This window comes from Sturnus vulgaris, chromosome 19 (genome assembly GCF_052056855.1).
Source record: "Sturnus vulgaris isolate bStuVul1 chromosome 19, bStuVul1.hap1, whole genome shotgun sequence".
Lineage (NCBI taxonomy): Eukaryota > Metazoa > Chordata > Aves > Passeriformes > Sturnidae > Sturnus > Sturnus vulgaris.
In genome coordinates, this window is record NC_142261.1 from 11,785,351 (window position 1) to 11,804,267 (window position 18,917).

General features: G+C 45.2%; 1 protein-coding gene across 7 annotated transcripts; it reads right to left on the reverse strand.

Annotated features, from left to right (window-relative positions):
- Positions 1–1,188: 1,188 nt before the first annotated feature.
- Positions 1,189–12,684, reverse strand: LOC106864816 (solute carrier family 2, facilitated glucose transporter member 11-like). 7 transcript variants are annotated; one of them, XM_088176146.1, is made up of 13 exons: positions 12,610–12,665; positions 11,347–11,788; positions 9,572–9,670; positions 8,884–9,044; positions 7,423–7,543; positions 6,629–6,758; positions 6,372–6,520; positions 5,472–5,659; positions 5,085–5,195; positions 4,512–4,613; positions 4,312–4,387; positions 3,318–3,445; positions 1,189–2,691 (listed from the first exon to the last, which is right to left on the reverse strand). In XM_088176146.1, exons 3-13 carry the CDS (start codon positions 9,639–9,641, stop codon positions 2,491–2,493), a joined length of 1,437 nt encoding a protein of 478 aa, XP_088032272.1. In that variant the 5' UTR covers positions 9,642–9,670; positions 11,347–11,788; positions 12,610–12,665; the 3' UTR covers positions 1,189–2,490. The 7 variants fall into 7 exon arrangements, with proteins under 7 accessions (XP_088032272.1, XP_014749963.1, XP_088032271.1 ...); XM_014894477.2 differs by having other exon boundaries at positions 7,423–7,547; positions 12,610–12,659; XM_088176145.1 differs by lacking the exon at positions 11,347–11,788 and having other exon boundaries at positions 7,423–7,547; positions 12,610–12,661.
- Between the last annotated feature and the right edge of the window lie 6,233 nt (positions 12,685–18,917).

Consider the following 18,917-nt stretch of genomic DNA (forward strand, 5'->3'; position numbering starts at 1 on the left):
AGTTTTATCCATAATTCTTGAAGGTAAATGTCCAAGATGGTTCTGTTAAAAGGCTTTTACAAGTTATTCAAACAGCTTAGTGGGGAATTCCTTCTCCTGTGCGTGGCTGCCCTTGGTGGATGCTGTATGTCTTTGGAAGAACCCCAACACCAGCTGGGCTGCAAATGAGAGCTGGCTTGTGCAGAGGAGCAGTGTTTGAGGACAACAGCAGCACTAGTTTTCTCTAGTGTTGATGGTTATTAATCAATCCAACAGTGCACAATTATTTGATCTGCAAACAGTAATATCAACTGTGATTCTCTGAGGATCACTTTTCAAGACATTGTTTTGCCAACACTTCATAAGAGAAGAAAACGTGAACAAGTGTCACAGATTTCTCAGCTGAAGGTGTTTTAATTCAGTATCAATTAACCAACTTGTTAAATGCTTCAATTAAAATTTAACAACTTAGACCAACTGAAATGTAACCACTGTCTGCGTTTGCTTAATCAGTTTATAGACCCCTGATTTCAGGCCACAGTTAGAAAAAAAAAGGTGGAAGTTGGAATTAAGGTTTTCTGTCGCATGTACTCACAAGACCGGCTCTAAAAGTCAGGAAATGAAGTAAATGTGTATGATTTGTGACCGAGCCTGTCCCATACTGGCAGGTGCAGGTGGCCCCTGTCCTTGCAGGGCTCTGGGAAAAGGCAATCTCGACTCATGGGAGTAGCCACAGAAGTGGCCAAGGTGAGGACCTCTGGGCACTGGAGGACTTTTGTGTGACCTGTGTGTCCCAGCAGGGTGAGCCAGGCCTCTCCCTCTGCCCTGGCAGTCTCCTCAGCCCATCCCTGTTTCCTACCCTGCATGCTCCCCACGGCTCTGCTTCCCTTCTTCCCTCTGCCTCACTTCTGTCTCTTCCTCTGCTCCTCACCAAAGGAATGACAGAATATTTTGCCACCATCATGACGGTAGTGGCACTTTTTGCTTTGACTTTGTGTTTCACTCTTTCCATCTGTCCCTCACTGCTTTCTCCAAACTATAGTAATGAGAAGTATCTCTTCAGTTCCCAATTCTGTGGAGTCCTGCTCTTGATTATCTTGTCTCAATTTCCTGCATACTTCAAAATCTCAGTGTTTTCCAACAGCAGAGGTAGTTGCTCTTGCCCATGTCTACATATTAATGACCTCTAAAATAGAAGCAACCACAAAGGAAAAAAAGTTTACTTTTATTTTTTCATACATTATGAACTTTGGGTAGTGAAAGAGAGTTCTTGTACAGACTCCTCTTCTGAGAAATAGATCTGCTGCTCCATTCATGCCCAGCACGACAGCAATACACTCCAGAAATGTTTACAGTCTTTTTATTCAAAAATGCTGCATTTTTATTTAAAATATAGTTTAAAAATACACTGAAAGAAACTTTGCTGACTTATTTTGAAAATGTATGTGTTCTTTGCTGCAAACACAAGCAGTGCTGTGACTTCCATACAAAGTCAAAGAAAAGAGGTGTCTTGATTGTGACTTTGAGAAGAAACTGGAAGAAACTTAACCTTAACCTTAATATGGAAGGGCATATTCAGCGAGGAGTGCTGCCCTGCTCTGTATCAGGTTAATTGAAAAGAATCAAAGTCACATCTGGGTCTCTGCCAATGTGCTCTACAGAGACAACATGCTGCAGAGAACACTGTGGTGTGATCTAAAGATCCACATCCAAAACAAACTGCTGCCATGCCAGCACCTCACTGTGCTTCACCTCAGCACAGCATAGGTGCAAACCCTGCAAGGTGCACCAGCAGTGTCTGTGGGAGCAGAACTCACTGGACCAGGGGATTACTTGTGCTTTACAACATAGGACTGGAAGACAACAAACCATGAAGAAAACCAGTCCAGAATAAATAGTCTGCAAAGCAATGCCCAAAAGTCTGTTGTATAATAAGCCACTTAGCAAGTACTAGAAGCTTTCTTTCTAATCCATCTGTCACATGTTTTTATAGCTGAAAATAATTAACTGCTCACTATTGCTCAACAAGTAGGGGTCTATTTGAAATCACTTAATAACAGAAACAACGGGAGCACCAAGACAAGGTACTGAAAATTTCATCTGCTGTCTGAAAACAGAATTTAATCGCATTAATTTCTGTGTTAGAAAGCCCAGATTCAGGAGCAAGGAAAGAAGGACTTCTGAGATGGAAGCTTCTGTTTGGAGAAATTCTGATGAAATTTTCTGAAGCATTACATGGTGTTGTATGAGAGAATAGGCATCATTCTGCAACTCTCTGATAAGGATTCTAAAACATGCATGTGTTACTCAGTTACTCAATACTAAAAACTGAGAACAGCTTATTGAACATTTGTTTGGATTTATCAGTTCAAGTGTATGTTTTCAAGGTGAACTTAAGGACCTAAGAGTAATATATTGTCCCTGACTTCTCTCTTTGTGTCCCTGCAAGGACACATAGCCATGGCTGAATTCACTGCACAATGCCCCCAGACACCATCCTCCTTTCTTCTGCTACAATGTGGTGGTTTTGATCTCCTCAGGGCCTTTATAGAAACCTGCACGGGTCTTAGTTTTGAAGTTCCGTTTCCTGAACTCCTCCGAGATTTCCAGGAAGGATTTCCCCTTGGTCTCAGGAAGGAAAAACCAAACGTAGAGGGCAGTGCAGACACAGACCACAAGGAATGGGATGTAGCAGAAATGTGCTAGACTTTTCTGAGGAGGAGGAAAAAAACAAGACAGTGTTGGTGACAATCTCTATGATGACAAAAAGGCCACTAATCCCTCTTCCTGTATTGTCTAAAGTCACTCAGGGAATATTTCTGGGAATCCTGGTGAGGGCCTCACATGCCTGGATGCAACAGATCCCCAGCATAGATTGGGAAATTTGACATAGCAAGACCAGTATTTTGAAATGTCTTTTTCTGTCTTTCTGTCTATATTTAATTGTATAGCATGGGAGCCCTCAGTAGGAAATAAGACAGGAATTTGTATCATGGAGTTCTGCTCCCTTTTGCTTCAGGAATCATCGTAGGGAATGGTGCCAGGGTCTGGTGAAAGGAAATTACATCACATCTTTACTTCCAGCTGCTCTCAACTGAGGACAGACAAGGAATATTGATCATCCATCCCCCAAATGATTCCACTCCCAACCTCAAATCAGAAATCACCATAGGGAACACAGAGAAAGTTTGGTTCAAAGGAGTTGTGGCCACTGTCCTCATAAAGATACTTTTCAAAGAAGTGCTATCTTGCTGCTTCAGTATTCTCTTTTCCTGGTCACTACCAGAGCCTCTTCCTTGTGCAGAGCACTAAAGAGCTGCTTTGCTTTGGGAACTCACCACAATGAATGGAAAGGCTGTTCCAACCAGAAATAAGTTGAACCAGAGCAGGGAGCCACAGATCATGTAAGCAGCTGGTCGGGACATTTGATCAAAAATTTCTGTGGGCAGAACTCCTGTTACACCAGCTGGAAAAAGAAATGGCAAGAAATAATAATAATGTTGTTGACTTTACATTAAAAACAAGAGAACACCTCTTAACCCAACGTGAAGTGTAAGAGGTGAATTTTTAGGTTAAATATTCAAGACTGGGTAATTCAAACTTTCTCACGTTAGAAGGAACTGCCAGGAAAGGTTTTTTAATCCACATTATTCTTACCAGGACCCAAAAGTGAGAAAAGCTTATAATTAATTCAACCCCATGGCACTGTAAGGACTGGGACAAAAAATTACTGCCAACTTGTGTGGCATGTGACACTGGCAGCTTGGTTCTATTCTTACCTGCCTTCCTTCATGTGAGCAAACAGAGTCTCACATCTATCTATTCACCATGCAAACATTCACAGCATCCTGTGTATTGCCCACCCCCAGAAACAAGTGGACTCTGCCACAGAAAGGCACATTAGTAGGGTAACAAATAGACATGGAAATTGTGCTTCCAAGTATCTGCAAGAAAATAATCAGATGGCATAGCCAACAATTTCTAGGATTAAAGTGAAGCATTAGAAAATGCTGGTTTACAGCCCTAATGGACTAGGCAACAAATCAAAAGCTTGTCATCCATTTCAGCCAAGAATCACTTGCAAGTGCCTTGTTCTAATAGCCAAGATGCCTGTGAGGGGGAATGTGACACAGGGAGAAAAGGGCACAGCCTGGCCCTGCAGGCACAAACTCACCAGGGCACACAAAGCCCTGGAACAGCCAAACACCACTGCAGAAATGGCCTCCTTCCCCTAAGTATGCTGCAGATAAAGAGGGTCTGAGAGTTTCTATAAGATGCCTCCAAACCCCTGCAGTCCCCAAAAGTTTCACTGAAAACGCTGAGGGAACTGACCTGGTCCGATTCCAAAGCTCAGGATATAGGCGAAAATGCAGGCCACGCTGAGATAAGGCATCCAGCTAATCTGAGTCTACAGCCACAGAGACCAATGGAAAACCAGTGAGGGCACTTATTTGCCACCACTGAACACACCAGCCATATAAAAGGCAAAGTCCAATTCCATTCCACTTAAATAATTAAGTGCAGTTTGTTACCTGCTGGCTCAGAGCGACCATGAACACCACGGCCCATCCTGCCATGAAGATGTATCCCCCCAGCAGCAGCGGCCTCCGACCAGCACAGTCTATAATCATGCTCTGCACAAGGTAACACAGTGAAATAAAGCAAGATATTTAACCTCTGCTTGTATTTCCTGCCTCTCTCCTCTTTACCTTTCGATACTCCATGCCTAGTTCGCTCTACAGTAACTTTTAGGATGTTGCCTGCTTCATAGCAAATAAAACTCTAAAGAAAGTTCTGGTGGCAGGAGTCAGGCAAGAAGGGTGTTCAGGGCAGATGAGAATGTCCCAGCTGCACTCAACTCTGCCACCATCCATATGAACACGAAGCAAGAGAGTTACACTTGTTGGAGATTTCAGACATTGATGGCAATGCAATGTCTGACCAGAGAGCTGTGCATTAGCCTGTGTGCCTGGGGGTGCTCACAGACAGCCTGGCTCCTGTGCCCAAAGGGCTACCTTGACATCAAAAGCCCCAAAATTTGTAATTAACAGCCTCCTCCCTGCCAGCAGAGGCTGCATGTCACCAGAGTGCACTGAGAGTCTCACACAAGTGACAGATGTGATCAGCTCACAGCTTCCCGTGCCGATTACAACGTAGGGAATTTTGTCCTGAGGAATTCCAGCCTCTTCAAACACATAAGCTGCATAAGAATACATCTGTGAAGAGAAGAAAGGAGAGAGCAGTAAGGGAAGACATCTGAAAACACACCCCATTGTTTTTCCTGGAGGAGCATGCAGAGTGACCAACGTGCTGACACCCAGGCCATTGTGACAGCATCCTTCTGAATGTCCCCACAATGCACAGGTGAGTTTTGGGAACCTAACACCTGACATTTGAAGATCTCCACAGGCAGGGACACTCTTTGTTCCTCTCCTGCTGCCAGAATGTTGAGCCCAGGAGGTCCCAGGCAGGTCCCAGCCACAGCAGCTTACCGAGTCGTTCCCGCAGAGCTGCATGGCACTGCTCAGCACAATGATGCTCGCCAGCTGCCACCTCAGAGCTGGATTCTGGAACAGCTCCCACGGGTTCTTTGCTCTCTGACCTTTAACAGCAGCCTGCTCTGCCATCATCTCTTCCAGCTCTGCACTCAGGTCACTGGTGCCTCTGAGCTTCTGCAGTGCTGCAAGGACAAGGGAACCTCTTATTCCTGGGTTTCTCTTCAGTTTGCTGCTCTGCAGGGTGAGGGATCAAGCAGCAGAAAGCTGCAGGACACAGCCTGTGATCATGCTGTGACCTTCACAGAGTTGATCAGCTGCAGTGCAGCCACTTGAAAAATTTGGGGGAAAGGGAGTGCAAATCCCTCACCATTGTTTGACAACTGAGTATTTCCCAGCATTGCCATTTTAGCTGCCATGCTTCTGACTCAGATCTCAAGTGCCTTTCCTGGGAAAAGCAGGCAATTAAGATGTTCTTGGTACACTGCACATATTTCCCACAAAATAACTCCAGCCACTCTGCATATGAGGATTTGTATGCCACAAATCTAAGTAAATCTTTTAATATGAATTGGCTTCAGATTTGATCCTGAGCTCTTCAACCAGCATTTATTTCACTTCATAGTTACAAAACGTATTTGCCATTGTGAACACAAGTCTTACCTTTTGACCCTTTACTGTAGCTAATAAGTCTATTGCAGGAAGATGCCTTTCAGTTACCTCAACAGATCAAATATATTTAAGATTATAGAAAGTTCTTTAGTTTGGAAGGAGGAAGTGATCATATTTACAGCTTGATACGAAACTTTCTACATATAAAATCTGTGACATCATTCTGAAAACGTTGGGGCCCAAGTCTCATATGCTCCTTGAGGAGTTAAGTCACCCCAAACTCACCAGAGATGCAGGATTCTTTGTCTCCACGGTCAATCAAGAGATATCTGGGACTTTCAGGCAACCAAGGCAGAGCTGTGAGCTGGATCAGGGCAGGAACTACATTGCTTGCTAAAAGGAATGGCCAGCTCTCCTCCCCTCCTAGGAGCTCCCTAGAGAAAAACAAACACACACCATTTACACAGTATTTTTATAGCCTGGCAAATGAAGAAGGGAAGGAAGGGAAGGATTTCATATGTGGGTTGCTTGCTTTACATTACCTGAGTCCAACAACCTGGCCCAGCACCAGCCCCAGGGCTGTAAATGATGCAGAGGTCAAGGCCACAGCTCCCCTGAGCTTCTTTGGGGCACTCTCTGCCAGATACATGGGCTGAATGTTCATGCTTACACCTGGCAAGGCAGACAAATCCTGACCTCAGCTTGTGGGCAGAGGAGACCACAAAAAATGCACTCAGGCACTTCTCGAGGTTGCCAGCTGCACTCTTCTGTTGCAGGCCATGTGATAACTGATTTACTTGTTATTTACCTTCACTTTCACACCTGTCCCTTGTGCAACTAAACACACATTTCAATATTCATCAGTAGCAGTGAATAATGAATCTGAAACCTGTCAGGGCCTCAATCCTATGGTCTTTCCAGCACAAAATCTAAGGTTATGTGCAATGTTTCCCTAGACTTCCCCCTGTGGAGGGGAATAGCATATTTTAAGTCCCTTATATTGATAATTTCCTGGGATGAATTTCTACAAAAGCTTTTGTATTTGTGCTCATGCTGGTGAGTGACTGATTCTTACAATCAGACAGGAATAATTTTCAGTTCAAATTTTCCCTGTGCACAGAGATTCTTATGTGTAGTACAACTCTCCCACAGTGTATGCTTTTAAAGAAAGCCCTTAGAAGCAAAGTATAAAATCTGTATATACAACTTCTTAATTCACTTACATGTATCTGGTCAGCCTAAAGCATTAATTGCTTTAATATCCTAGATCATTCCTACTTAAATTTCTTCTAATTGTTCCCACCTTTGTCCTTCTGTATTTCCAATGTTGCCATACCTGCATTCACGCCAGCAAAAAATCTGCTGAGCATAATCATTTCAAAGGACTTGGCCATTCGGCTGAACCCAGACAAGGCTGCAGCTACGATCACAAAGACATTGTTCAGCAGCAGGGACATCTTCCTTAAGAGAGAAAGGAGAGTTGTGAGCACTGTGTGTGTCAGGATAAAACATTTCCCGTGGTTAACCCTGCCCAGCCCCACACAGAGCACCCTGGCTGACCCAAGCCCTGCAGGTGTCCCTGGGCCACACCTGTCCCTGCAGTGCTGCCCTCAGGCCACCACCAGCTTCTCCCCCAGCTTCAGGGCTCTTGTGCTCACAGCAGTTTCCATTCGAATGGAGGGGAATATTCCTTCAGCAAGCCATGTGCATTTTAGTCTGAAAATGCTAATTTGTTAAAAAAGGCATTTTTCATGTAATAGTGTGATTGCTGTGAAACTTTGTCAGGAAATCTTCATGCATCCCAGGAGAAATTCCTGGGAAAAAAGAGAGCTCTATTGACCCCTACTGTTATTATTGCCAGAAATTCTCTCTAGTCCCTGCTCACTGCCTTACCAGTCAGTCTTTGTTTCTCTTATTTATGATGGAATATGATTTTATTCCAAAATAGTACAGGGTGAAATCTCAAAAATTTTAATAGATTAAGGAAGCCATTTCCTTTCAGGTCTTCATAACCATGCAAAAGTAAATCGTGGGACCTCAAACCATAATGGGGTCTCCTTCATCATAAAAGAGGAGCAAACTAAAGTAATAGCACATAGAGGAAAATCTTGGGGTCAAGAGACAGGCAGGCAAAATCTAATTTCGTATTAGTTTAGGTTGGTAACACTAATTTTTTCTGAAGAGAACTGAGGATACAGTTGTATATGAAAGATACGTGAGGTAAGACAGATACTTTTCAGAGACTCAAGCATAGAGAAAAAAGTCCCACTGTGGAGATTTAATGAATACTTCCTGAAATATTTCAGAACAAAAAGTGGATAGGCAGCCTGTGAGACATGAGGAGCTGGGATGCAACCACTGCTCTTTGTAAGCACCCTCTGTTTTTCTAGTGTCATTCCCACAGTTTATTGTGAAGAAAAATCCTTAGTCTGATCCATTAGGATTTCCCATTTAAAAGCACGGCAGAAAACTGGGCACAAAAATGACAGAGATTATGTAGGTGGGTACTGTGATAAGGAGTTGAGCTGAAATCCTTGTAGCACCTCAGCTGGGCTGGAATGTGATGAGAAGGTAAATGTGGGGAAAAACCTGTTTCCTGTTGAGTTTTGAAATATGAAATATGTCCTGTCAGGTAGCTTCTCCCTGCCAAGCCAGAGTGTTTTACAGCAGGCTGATCTGTGACACAAAACGTGTTTTCATTATTTTTAACCACGATGGGTACTTTGCTGTAGGGATCCTAATTCCCCTTGGACTAAGGGAAGCTGCAAAGCCGAAATTAAACTCCAGCACCTCTTACCTGCCCAGCCTGATGGCCATGGGCCCAGCCACCACAGCCCCAGTGAGGCCTCCCAGAGGGTAGGCAGAGACTGTGAAGGACCAGAGCAGCAGGATCACGTTGCTCTCCAAGGGAGCACCCATGCGCTCCAGCCAGGTGGTGTTCATGAACATCTGGATGTACTGAGAGAGAAGGACACAGCTGCAGAGCCACCACACAGGTGAAGGACAGAGAAAGGCTCCTTTATTAATATATCTATTTATCCTGTGGTTATGCTTCCCATCTCCTCCAGTTCTCAGATGTGTTTTTAGCAAAGACTTTAGGGTGTAAAACTGTTGCTGTTGAAAAGTTGCAGTTGGTTTATATCTCTATGTACTTATTTTTGATAATTTAAAAATTTATTTCATGGTTCTCACTTTCAATCTAAGGGCAAAAATCAACTTCAAAGGATGCAGGTTGGAAAACTTTAGAATTAGATTTTGCTAAAGGAGTTGAAACAAAGCTTTTGAATAAACTCTTGTGACACTAGGTCCTGCTCAAGGGTGGCTTTTGACAACAAAGTCCTGTACTACAGACGTGAATTATACAGAGGGAACCACACATCCTTGCTTTTGTCCCTCAGCCTGCAGATTTCCAGTGGCACAGCTCTGCTCACAGCCCAGCAGAGCCACCAAGGGAGGGTCTGCCAAGGAGGAGCAGCAATACTCACTGTGGCTGGGGCATTGATGATGGAGAGGTTGTAACCATACTGGAAAGTGCCTCCAATCCCAGCAGCACATATTGTCAGGATCAGGATCTTGTTCTGAAGCTGAAGAAAAGGGGCAGACGATGGATGGCTTCCTTGCACAGAATAAAGTGACTCAACAGACATTCAGACCTTGAGCTGGGGGATTCTCCCACGGCCATGTATACCCATTGCATTCAGGATTCCTTGGTGTGCTATTATTTCTATCCTTTCATGATAATAACAGATATTTTAGATTAGAGTGTCTTTCCCGTGGTGCTACATTTGTTATACAGAGCAGACAATGTTTAGCCATCTATAATTGTGTATTCAGCATTTTAATACAGGTGAAATACGTGGCAGACAGCAGGTTCCTATGCCATGTTCAGGTCTCCTTCATGAGCACCAGGTGACACAGCTGCTGAGCCTTGGGAGCACAGGCAGGGGAAGGGGCTGCCTCCTGCAGCATCACAGCATAAAAGTCAGGGCTCTTGACTTTTTGAAGGGTGTGGAACAAGCTGTCCTGGCTGGCCCAGCTCAGCAGCTGACAGCTCACTGGCAGGCTGACAAGCAAAAACAGACAACCCTTTCCACTATTTTGTGCCTTTGGTTTTCCCATCCGTAGCTGAAATCCTATGACAGGCAAGATGTGCCCTGAGGGAGATTTGGGACTGGGAGCTCTGTTCCACATCTCAAGACCACTCTGAGCACGCTGAGGGCTCCTGGTCTTTAGCCTGACATCTCCTGCACAATGTTCTGGGTGGCCCAAGGCCAGCATGGCCTTTGCCAGCCCCCTGCTTAAAAACCCCTCCCAGCAGGAAAGTGCTAGTGTAACATAAAGAGCCATGCTCAGGCTCGGCTGTTTGCCAGCCAGTGCAGGGCACCTCAGGCCAGACTGTGTTTTGCTACATGAATATGACCCCAGTGGCCCTGAGAACTTAAATAGCCCAAAGCTGAGGACCTCCTTCAACTTTACCTTTATAAGTTTCTACTTATAGAGCCTTCCACCAAAGAAAAGGAAATTTTGGTCTAGTCCACAATAGCTCTAAAACTACAAATTCAAATAATCTTGATTTTTTTCCCCTCTCCTCAAAGTGTTTTCTTCTAAATAACTTCCATACCAGCCCGAGACAGGATGTTCTCCCAGGACAGAAATAAAGTCAGACTATTTCAAGCCTGCAGCAGGAGGAGACTGAGCTCTCCTGTCCCAGCTCACAGCAGATACATTTCACTTGCACTTTCCATGGCTACACCACCTCCTTGTCTTATTACTGAGAACTGAGCTAAGGACTGGGCACCTGAGATCTCTGCTATATCCTCCTTCTCCAGGTGAGAGTTTCCTCTCCCTACAACAGCATGTTTCTTTTTCATTGGCAGTTTCTAGGAATATGCCACTCCTTCTGCTTCCATTACAGAGTACATCCCCTATCAAATCCGGTATCACAGAGCTCTTCTGTGACCATGAGCTAAAGCCAAAGGTTTTGTTTCTCCCTTCAGGGGCCAGCAAACACCTCTGTGCTCAGAGCTGAGCTGTTTTTGCAGAGTGGCCTTCCCAAGCCTTCCATAACTCCCGGCTTCTGCAGCGTTTTCCCAGCCACTGTGCAGCTGCCAGGAGAGCCATTAGTCTGTCAGCTTTATCCCAAGGACTGTGATGAACTGGAAAAATAATTCTATGCATACCTGACAGTACTTACATAGCCTTATAAATATTCTAATTTTTAAAAAATCTGTCAATAATAATAGTAAAATAGATGTTTTACCAGTCTCTGCAGCTTGTTCATCCTCTTTCGTAGGTTTTCCTCTGTCTGCCAAAGCCTCTGCTACCCTCACGGTGCTCTAAAGGATTATTTAAATCTCCAGCACAGGAATGTGTATTTAGTCACCCATTACGTTAGAATAAGACACTTGATTTGGCAGGTGTTTTGCCAGCTGATTTACATTCCCAAAACTGAGTTGAGTGTTCATTAGAAGACGGTTCAATTCATTTTGTTGAAAGTCCGTAACAGTTCAGGGAAATGATTCTCCAAGACCCAGATCTGTCTAAGCCCTCTTGAAGGCCAGTGTGATTTACAACATCAATTCCTTCTCAGAGCATCTGGCACAGCTACCAGTATCACTTCTCTGATTAAGTGTGATCAAAGCAGACGTGAACTACAATAATATTTTCCCTGATTGTATTTGTCCTGGAACACAATCCGGGATCTGAAAGACAAACCAGACTATTTGCCTTGGTCCCATCAGTGACAGGAATGAACGAGGACCAAGCCTTCCAAATCCCTGCTTATCCTTTCCCTGTGCTCCTGTCTGTGTCCTGGTGGCAGACAGGCAATCCAGCTGCTGCTGGGAAGGCTGTGCTCCTGTTCCCTCTCCACAGCCTGGCACAAACAGCCACACTTACAGCACTGGGTCCTGTCAGGTACAGAGGACAGCAGCGACAGCCTTGCCTCCTTCTAGAGAACAGAGAGGCACTTCCCGGCAGTGGGAAACGGTGAATCCGTATGAATCCTAGACATGGAGGCATACTGCACTGCCAGCAGTAACATTAAAGCTGCTGCTTCACAAAATATCTGGCCTTCAAAGTAATCACCTTTTTAACATCCTTTTGTCCTGCTGTTGGGGGTTATTTTTTCCCTTTTTTTCCCCTCTTGTCTGAAATTTTTTCCTATTGACATGCTAAGATGGCTAGCGACAGGGGGAGGGGAGAGACTCCCTATCCCTTTTTTGGAGTTTCTCTCGCAAGGCGGGGAAGGGGAGGGAAGAGGGAGAGCACCGGGAGATCAGGGGAGCTAAAGGAGAGGCGGGGGCCGCTGCTTTTTCTGTCTCTGGTTTGGCTCGGAGCAGAGCGGCGGCTGCAGAGCCTCCCCCTGCCATCCCAACGCCGGGAGCTGCCCTTCCTCGGCTCTAGAACCCCGCAGCCCCCTGCTCGGCCACCCTCCCGCTCCAGCCTACCGCGTCCGGGCACCGTGCCGAGCTCCGTGAGGGGCACGGCGAGCGGAGCGCTCCGGCCCCCGCCCCGCTCCCACCTGCGCCGCCGCCGCCATCGCCTCCCGCTGCCGCCGAGCCCGCCCCGCCCAGCACTGCGGCACGGGAAGGGAAGGGAAAGGAAGGAGTGACCCCGGGTCACTCTCCTGATCGCTCTTCATTCCCTGGTGCCAGGAAAATTAAGCCACGAACACCAGAGGTTTATGTCCAGAAAGGAGACACAGGAGTCCTTTCTGCTTTATTCGAGTAAAGGGAGAAGCCAATGGGGATGTCTCAAATTTTGGAGGACGCAGCTTCCTTTTTATCACAATTTCCCGGCCGCATTTCCCTCTCTCTTTCCCCTTGGGCTGAGGTACTTGAGAGGTACAGACTTCCCGGAACGCCTGATACCCAAGATCCCCCCCGATATATAACCCTCCCTTTTAATTTTTAATTCTTATAGAATTCAGAGTTTTCCCCCATTGCTTCTATCATCTTTCAATATCCAATTTCATTTATCAGCAAACCTACAGTTTTACAGGCAAATATCTTTTTCCATTCATCAGTCAGTGGAATCCATTCCATTGTTTCTTTTCTCTCTCATTGCTGGTTTAGTCTACGAGCAGACCCACAGCTTGTTTGTAAGGACAAATCCATCATTCCTCTCAATAGTTGTTGTTGTTTTGTTTGTCTTGTTAAATATATTAGTAAAGAACTGTTATTCCTATCCCCATATCTTTGCCTGAGATTATAATTATAAGAAAATTATAAAACAATATAAAATTATAATATAATTATAATAATTTAAAAGAAGGGAGGTTTACATTCTCCATTTCAGAAAGAGACTCCTGCTTTTCTTAGCAAACACCTGTCTTTCAAACCGAGGCACCTGCAGAGTGAGATTTGGGAGGGCCCTGACAGATTTCAGAGAGTTTGAAATAAGTGAAATGTTTTTAAATGCCTCTTTGTCCCTATTCAAGTTTTACTGCACCGGAACAGAAATATGAATCTGTTCCACATCACAGAGGTATTCTCTGGTGAATGTGTAGCCAGGGATGTGGTGCTGCATCAGCTGCAGCCACTAAGTGGCAGGAGAAGTACAAAATTTGCTGTGTTGGGCTCTGGATCCAACAGGCCAGCACTGCACTGCCTGTGGCAGGGGCTGGATGGATGCTTCCAGCAGCTTCCCAAACAAGAACTTGTAAACCGGGAAACTGTACCAGCCAACAGGCACTGCTGGACAGTTTAGGGAGCACATACCAAGAATAGAAACTCACTCAAAAAGGAAAGCTCTGTTTTCCTCCTGCTGCCTGCTCTGAGCTTGTGCCCGGTGCCAGAGGTGAGGGAAGCTGGGGATGGTGACACAGGCTGTTCCTGTCACAGGGGACACAAACTGGACATGGCTGTGGCCAGATGTATATGCAGCTGGCTAGCTGGGAGTTCCAGGAAGTTGTCCTCTACCTTTTCTAGCTGCCCTGATGGGAGTGAAGGGATTGATTTTTTTTGTCTACACAGTATCTCTATTACTCGTGCTTTAGTGCTGAGAGATGCTCACAATGGTTGTGTTTCTGACTTTTTGCTGCACCTTAAAAACCCCAGCTGTCCCAATGTTTCTTCCTTGTTGTCAGAGTTTCTGAGTTGTAGATGAGAAATTCCCGGGGTCAGGGTTTGTCACAGGGTGTAACCACTGCTCTGCAGTTACTCAAAGCCCTGGTGCTGGAAGCCTTCGGACAAACCCGGCAGGTTTCCAGCAGCTCTGTGGGGACCCACCACCCTCTTCCTTCAAATACTCTTTCACTGAACTCAAACCTGTCATAATCAGGGTGAAATATGATGCCATGCACATGGAGAGGAGTTATTTGGAGAACGTGATGGCAGTCTCTGCCTGCATTTATCTGACTGCAGAAATAAGTGCTAATCCTGCCATTAGGCAAGAGCATCAACACATGCTCTTTGATCTGTCACGAACTGAGAGGTTTCAATGTTTTTAGTGTGTTTTTACACCAGAATCATCTGGACCAACTTCAAGGGGAGAAAGGGGGCCCCATTTCCCTCTGTGAGGCTTGGATCTACAGGATGAATTCTCCCTACAAATGCTACACTGTAAATTGCAGAAGAGTTTTGGAGCGGTTCTTGGGCTGGGAGTTGACTTTCCCAAGCTCTAGCCTGGCTATTTCTGCAATCCTTTCTCACTTTCCTGTAAGGACCATCACTGTAAGATACAAAATATCTCTGCTTGCTTGTCCTGACTCTTGCAGAACTCACCCAGAATACAGAAGACAAATATAAGATCTGCAAACAAGCAGCTTTCTCAAGAAACACGCAGCAGGTTTGCTGATTTCATGGTGAAAGCAATGTTTGTGGAACTTAGTTGTTGAAATGGATTTTTCTTTGGAGGAAATGATTGCCCTGCTGTGACACCACTATTCTCAGTTCCAGCAGTTCGCTAATGTTCTTTATAAAAACCCCACAATTTGTGTAAGTTCAAGACACTGTATAAAAACTTCAGGAAATGAGCTTCATCACAGAGGTTTCTCAGGGCAGGGACCCAATGCTGACAGAGCTTCTGCTACCACACCGAGTCACTGGGACACTTTCCAGAGCAGTGGAGATCCATGGGAGCTGAGTCCTTTGAGGACACGAGACAGCCAAGGGAACGTGCTGCTTTCCCTTGCTAGCCGGGATTTTTGGATGTCAGAACAGCTCTATGTTCTGTGTGTTGGATCAGCAGTCTGCCTTTTCCTCCACCTGATAAGCACTAGAACTTCTCTGGGGAAACTGAGAAAACCCAAAATCCTAAAAGTAATGGAAATACCCTTTTTTTAGTCCATTGTGAGCTGTAAATCATGCTGTGGCTGAAGTATTTATTTTCCTTCCATCTCTGTAGCAGACACTGACACAGGCAGTTGAAACTGAGTGACCTCAAGGCCAGAGGGAACAAAGTCCTTGCCTGAACAAAACCTCTGTTTCTTGTGTGTGAGGGAAGAGCATTTAAACTCTACCAAATGGCATCAAACGTTGCTGAATGTTCCCATGAGAGGAGAGGAAAACGTGTGCAGCAGTGTCAGACTTATCCTGCTTTCTTATTTAACAGACAGAGCTTTTGATTAGAGCTGTGCCCTGGCTTTTTGAGAGGCAGCTGGACTGGGACACATAGTCCTGCCTCTGGTGAAAACCAAAGTACAAATACCTTTTCTGATTCCTGGTAGGGGTCTCCAGAGCTGACAGCATGCTCAGTTGATGTGCTGCTATTGTGAGCTGAGCATAAACCTCTTTTTATGACACAAGCATCGTTTTTCAGTTCTCTTGTTGATTTGGCCACAGTGCTTATGAAATGGATGTTACAAAAGAAAGGCTCCTGAAGGATATTCCCTATTGACAGCTGTGGGAGGTGGCCTGTGGTGTAGAGGACAGATCACAAGGCATAAGAATTTAACAAGAATTATTAAACACCAGAGGAAAATAACTGTGCAAAGAGACAGAATTTTCTTGTTTGATGTCTTCAACTCATGATCAGAAGCTGCTTTGGAAGAGGTGCTTTATTTGGATATGTGATGAGGCTCTGCTCAAGGAGATTTAAATGAGATCTTCTTGCTCATGATATGCCAGATGAAAAGCTGTATTTTCGAACTAAAAACCATAGGAAATAAAAATAACATTAACTGTGATTTACAGCAACCCCTGTGCAAACCACATGTCCTTGGAGGGCTGAACTCTAAGTGCTATCTTTAGTTTCTTTCTAACAAACAAACAAATTTAAAAATCCATCTAATTCTGTATGATTCACTTTCTCCTGACTTTAGCCATCATACTCCAGAGTTAGCTGATTTGGAACAAGAAATCCTTCAATGAAGAAGAAATAATTTATATATGGCTATTATACATGGAAAAGTAAACACTTCAAGTGCCTCAAGCAGTTATGATTACACAGCTTATCTGTGTGCAGAGGGTGCACGGAGCTCTTGGCACCTCTTGTCCATGCCACCAAGGACTGAGTTTGGGAGCTGAAATAACCTTCCAGAAAGGTCCTCCTGGCTGGGGTGGCTCATTTGTTCCCAGTGCCAGGGCACCAGGCATGTAGAGAGCTCTAAAGCTACCAGGGTGTCAGGCATGGCATGTCCTGGGGAGCACCGTGGTGACACCTTGAACACAACTGGCCTGAGCTGATGCCTTGAGGAGCTGGAACAGAGGCTGCACACAGAGTTAAGGAGAATAAAATGGGTATTTACTCTGAGGCCTACGAAAGGCCTACAAAAGCCACACCCCAGCAATATCAGTGCCACAGTCGTGGCCCCTGCCCGGATGGCTCCAAGATGGAAGGAAAGGAGGGGTTGGTCACAAAATCTTACACTTTTATAGGTTCTGGTTCATTTGCATGAACCCACCCTCCACCTTTCCACGTAGTTTGTGCTTAGGGCCTGAAGTTTGGAGAAACTGTCCTTGAGTTCTTAACTAGAATAGGACTGTTTTGTCTTCATCACCCTAGCACATCAGAAAAGCACATCCAAGGAGAACAGGAAAACTTAAAACTAAAGGCATCAAGATGCCCTAGGGTCCCAAAGCCTGGTGGGGGCAGCCCCTCAGAGTGCTGTGGGCTGTCTTTGCTGTCAGATGAAGGGAAGATCTGGCACTGTGAGCAGGGGCTGGAGCATTGCCCCAAGCAGGGGGCTGGGGTTATGTGGCCAAGGAGTGAATGCTCTCCCTTGGGTACCCAACAGCTGGAGGAGATGCCTGCATGTCACCGACTTGTCACAGCAGGCAGGACACGTTGCAAAACATCATCAGATGAAGTTACAAACAAAATGCCAATGGCGGTGAAGAGCAGAGGGCACATGTCAGCAGCTGGACACTGACGAGTGCGTGCCTGGGGCTGTTTTCCTGCCCCATCAGCTGCGGGCAGGGTGAGCGCCCTGCCAGGGGCGCCGGTGCTCGTTAGGGGCTGTGCTGACACGGCACAGCTCCTTTCATCCTGCGACCCCGGGGACTGCTGTGCTGGGCAAAATGGGAGCTGCTGCCTTTAAACAAAGCAGCTGTTTATTCTTGAAACAATTAGAGACGGCAGTTAGATCTTGAACTCATTACTGAGCCTAAAACAATTATGATAAAAACAAGTTCCAGATGGGCTCAAAAGGAGTTGTTTTTGTCTTTACTGAATTAGAATGGATTCCGTGTCTTCAAGTTCCTCTGGTATTTATGGACAGGAAACATGAATTACACACAATAATTTACTACAAACAAAAGAGATGACTGCTGCAACAGCCCATTTATCTTTGCTCATGTGCCTTCTTGAGGTTTATGTGCTGTGTAACTCATGGGGAGAGTTAATAGCGTTTTTCTCTGTTTTCTAACTCTGCAGTTTTGGTTTGCAGAAACTGAGACAGGAAGCTGTTGAGTTTATGCTGCAGGTTACTACTATCACTATCAAAGAGGTACCATCATGTTTCAATTCTTCCTTTGAAGGACTTGTGCAAAGGTTAGGAGTCCTTCTAGTTCGGTCCTCTGGCTGCTCCAAGGGCATGCAGACAGAGACCTTTGTCAAAGCCTGTCCAAAATGGACTGAAGTCTGGGCATCAAACATATTTGTATGGAAACTTTGAGTTTCTGACATCTTGAGTTTTGAAGCCAACGCTGCACATTGACAGCAATTGAACTGATCCCAAAAGAAAGGAGAGCCCAGCAGAGGGCAGGAAGCAATGGCACATCACTGTGCTACATCTCCTTTGAGGCAGGGGGAAATCAGTGAAAAAACTCCTGGGCAGCGTTTTCCTGGCAGTCCCTCTTACCTTCTTGCAACTGAGACAGAGTTTGGCTTTGGTTTTTTTCAGGCTTTTAGTTAGATTTCATGATTTTCTGAAAGGCCACATGTCAGCATCACTATGAAGGTGTGTGTGTATGAACCCAAATATGTGGTGGGCTGATGGGAACTTGTGGAAGGCCATAATTCCAAAAACCCATAAAATGTGACATGGATTGTAATAAAGAGTAAAGCTGCCCTGGGTGTACTGGAGTTCATGAAGTCAGCTTGGCTGAGCTCCAGAGGGAGTGAGAGCAGGGGCAGAAAGCAGCCTGAGAACTCAGGGTGACACTCAGATTTGTTTGGCCTCTCCCAGTGGGAGCTGGTGAGCTTCCTGATGCATTTCATCACTTCTCCCCCTTCCCCCACAAACCTTGGAAAAGAGGCCTTAAGCAGAAGCCTGGACAAGTGGAGTTCTCCAGTTTTGGTTAGGAAAGAAGGGAAGAGAAAATAATTGACAAACTCATTGTTACTTTTTTTTTTTAAGATTTTATGCAATGTCTAATTTGCATACAGTCTTTCACAGAGAGTAAGTGGGATCAATTATTTGGACTCTCATCTCTGTGGAGCTAGTGA

What these genes read in the sequence shown, in the direction of transcription:
- LOC106864816 (XM_014894477.2), bottom strand. Translation starts at nt 11,367, where the DNA reads ATGAACAAGCTGCAGAGACTG. An exon ending in TCATCAATGCCCCAGCCACA is followed by an intron (nt 9,045 to 9,571) that starts GTGAGTATTGCT and finishes CTTCTCTCTCAG; the next exon opens with TACATCCAGATGTTCATGAA. An exon ending in GGCCAGGTTGTTGGACTCAG is followed by an intron (nt 6,521 to 6,628) that starts GTAATGTAAAGC and finishes GTTTTTCTCTAG; the next exon opens with GGAGCTCCTAGGAGGGGAGG.